This window comes from Zingiber officinale, chromosome 2A, assembly GCF_018446385.1.
Source record: "Zingiber officinale cultivar Zhangliang chromosome 2A, Zo_v1.1, whole genome shotgun sequence".
In the NCBI taxonomy this organism is placed as follows: domain Eukaryota; kingdom Viridiplantae; phylum Streptophyta; class Magnoliopsida; order Zingiberales; family Zingiberaceae; genus Zingiber; species Zingiber officinale.
In genome coordinates, this window is record NC_055988.1 from 139359189 (window position 1) to 139362013 (window position 2825).

Below are 2825 nucleotides of genomic sequence, written 5' to 3' on the forward strand. Positions count from 1 at the left end.
CTATGCAAATAAACTTCACGGATGAAATTTCAATTACTAGAGGTGCCTTGGGTTGATTGGGACTGGAGGAGTCTCTAATGGGATTGGAGACACCTTCAAGTGGATAAAAAACAAAGTTCACAAAGAAGATTAGCTCGAATGGAGGCACTCTAGATACATTGGAGACGTCTCCAATACCCTTTAAATGGAGGATTCGGTTAGTGCATTTAACACAACTTCTGTACAAGCTTTTTTGATCCTTCTACTGCACCGTCCTCCTGTTACCACTATGCTATGACTCTACTACGTCCAACTATTGTAGCCAGAGCGACACCAGCCTCGAGCTATGATCTTCAATCTACTAAAGTGTTGATAATAATTTAAACACTACAAGAAAAAAGTCTTACAACAACGGTTTTTCACCGTTGTCGTAGCCCCTTTCGGACTGTTGTTAAAGGCTGTGTTGTTAAAGGGGGTGCTCAAAGACAACGATTTTTAACCGTTGTCTTTGAAGACAAAGATAACAGTTTTTACAACGGTGAAAAACTGTTGTCTTTTCCTTCAAAGACAACAGTTTTTCACCGTTGTCTTTGAGCGTCTACCTTTAATAACAGGGTCTTCAACAACAGTTTTAAACTATTTACGACAACAGTGAAAAACCGTTGTCTTTTTTTGATAAAAAAATAAAAAAAAAATATTAAAATTTATTATACAATTTTCTAATATTATAAATCATTCAAAATACTAAATTTGTAAATAAAATTTAACATATAATTTTCTAACATTCGAAAATAATATTTATAACATTCCGAAGAAATTTCAAAAGCAGCCAACAAAATGACAACGACACTATTAAAACAAAGGTAGAACAACACAACATCCTAATCCTAGAAGAGTAACACAACATCCTAATCTTGATATCCAGTTTTGAAGAGTTGGATCATTTGAACTACTTTTACCATGTACAACACTAGAAGAGTAAGAAAACACTGCTTAATTCTCCTAATCCTTCATCTTCTTCATCCTTGCCATGTTTGCATCGTACTTGGATCGAAGTGGACCAAGTAGATAAAGAAAGAAGATAAACTAAATGCCTTCATCTTCTTCATCCTTGCTTCTTAATTCTCCTAATCCTTCATCTTCTTCATCCTTGCTTCTTAATTCTCCTAATCCTTCAAACTCCACCTATAAGAAGAAGATAAAGAAATGTCACTTGATCTAAACTAAATGCCTATGAATAATAAAAAAATCTGAAATATCATAAAGTAGACTTAATTCATTAATAATGCATCATATTGAATGCCTCTCCATGACTAGCTTAATAGCCTGTGCTATAGACATGTCTTCATTTGTTTCATACCTGAGTTTGTTAGCCTGTAAACGTTGAACAGTCATTTCACAAGAGAAATATTTCCAAGTTATCAGCACTGTAGATATAAGGTTAATAAAGAACTTGCCTCTTCCAGAATGGTTTCAAACACCTTACCAACTTTTTCCACTAGATCTTGAGGCACTTGATGTCCATCACCATCAAAGAGTGCGTAGCTGAAAAATAGAAGTAAATTTGTCTCCATAAGATTATAGTCTCCATGATCAGTAATATCTATTAGTTATTCAGTTAACCATTACCTCTCCAAGTCATGATCATACAAGACAGAATTGTCACCAGAAGTTCGATAAATTGGTAGACCAAGTCTTCCAATCCAAGATGCCAATGGATTCTCGTTGCAGACACCATGCAACCTGAAGTGTCCAAATTAAAACTTCTAGTCACTGAAATTTTGAAGGCTGGCCACAATCCTCTTCAGAAGGAATGAAAACAAAAACACAAAAAAAAAGAAGCATACCAGGCTGCTCCCATGTCAACAGGAAAACCAAATGAGTAGTTAGTGTGAACTCGACCACCAATTCTATCCCGAGATTCTAAAAGCACAACCTAAGGAATAAAAAATAAACTTCCATGTGATACAAATTTACCCAGCCACTTCACACACTGCATTCATATCAGAACTTAGAATCTAATATGTAAAGGCAACTGAAAAAACTGTTAATTTATATCGACATAACACCTGAAAAGCTGCATTTTTCAGTGCATGAGCAGCTGCAATCCCTGCAAATCCACCACCAATGACAATGGCAGAAGGAGAGCGAGATTGCCTTGCTTCAGTCTTCTGATAGAATGATGCTGCAAGAAAATTTAAGTCAATATATATATAGATATATATGTTGATGTGAAGCAGTAAAATGCAAACTAGAATATATTTTAACACCATGAAAAAAAACATAATTAATAATAAATCCAACACAAGAACAAGCAACATATTCTGTCGTGTTGTATATATATTTACCAAATGCATTTTCCTTCCACATGGTTGAACTCTAAAAATAATTCAGAAAGTACCCCAATAATAAGACTGACAACAGAAAACACCCCAAACATAAAAATTTAGTTTTATTTGCAATTATGACAGATAATCATGTAACTAGCTTCAGTATTCCCACAAAAAAAAGATATGTAACATAACAATATACTGATACAAAGAAAACTAAAGGGATGACCATTAAAGGAAAGAATACCTTAAATAAAATGAATTTAGAAAGTTCCCATATGCTCTGGATTAATCCTTTAAGTTTACTTTGATCATGAGCTAAAACATTGCAGTGAATAGATTTAAATCGAAGTAGGTAAAATTCCCAATTTGGCAGCCTGTATACCTCACGAAACCCATCTGCAATTTCACACTAGAGGTTGAAATCGAGCTCTTAAAAATCTTTAAACTTGATATATCGAAAGCTGGAATAGAGCAGGAGGCTATACTCACCAGAAAAATCCAAATTGATGCTGG

General features: G+C 34.3%; 1 protein-coding gene across 2 annotated transcripts; it reads right to left on the reverse strand.

Annotated features, from left to right (window-relative positions):
• Positions 1-1118: 1118 nt before the first annotated feature.
• LOC122040080 (polyamine oxidase 3-like) lies at positions 1119-2518 on the reverse strand. 2 transcript variants are annotated; one of them, XM_042599447.1, is made up of 6 exons: positions 2049-2518; positions 1827-1915; positions 1609-1722; positions 1437-1524; positions 1340-1353; positions 1119-1164 (listed from the first exon to the last, which is right to left on the reverse strand). In XM_042599447.1, exons 1-6 carry the CDS (start codon positions 2334-2336, stop codon positions 1146-1148), a joined length of 612 nt encoding a protein of 203 aa, XP_042455381.1. In that variant the 5' UTR covers positions 2337-2518; the 3' UTR covers positions 1119-1145. The 2 variants fall into 2 exon arrangements, with proteins under 2 accessions (XP_042455381.1, XP_042455380.1); XM_042599446.1 differs by lacking the exon at positions 1119-1164 and having other exon boundaries at positions 1213-1353; positions 2049-2516.
• Between the last annotated feature and the right edge of the window lie 307 nt (positions 2519-2825).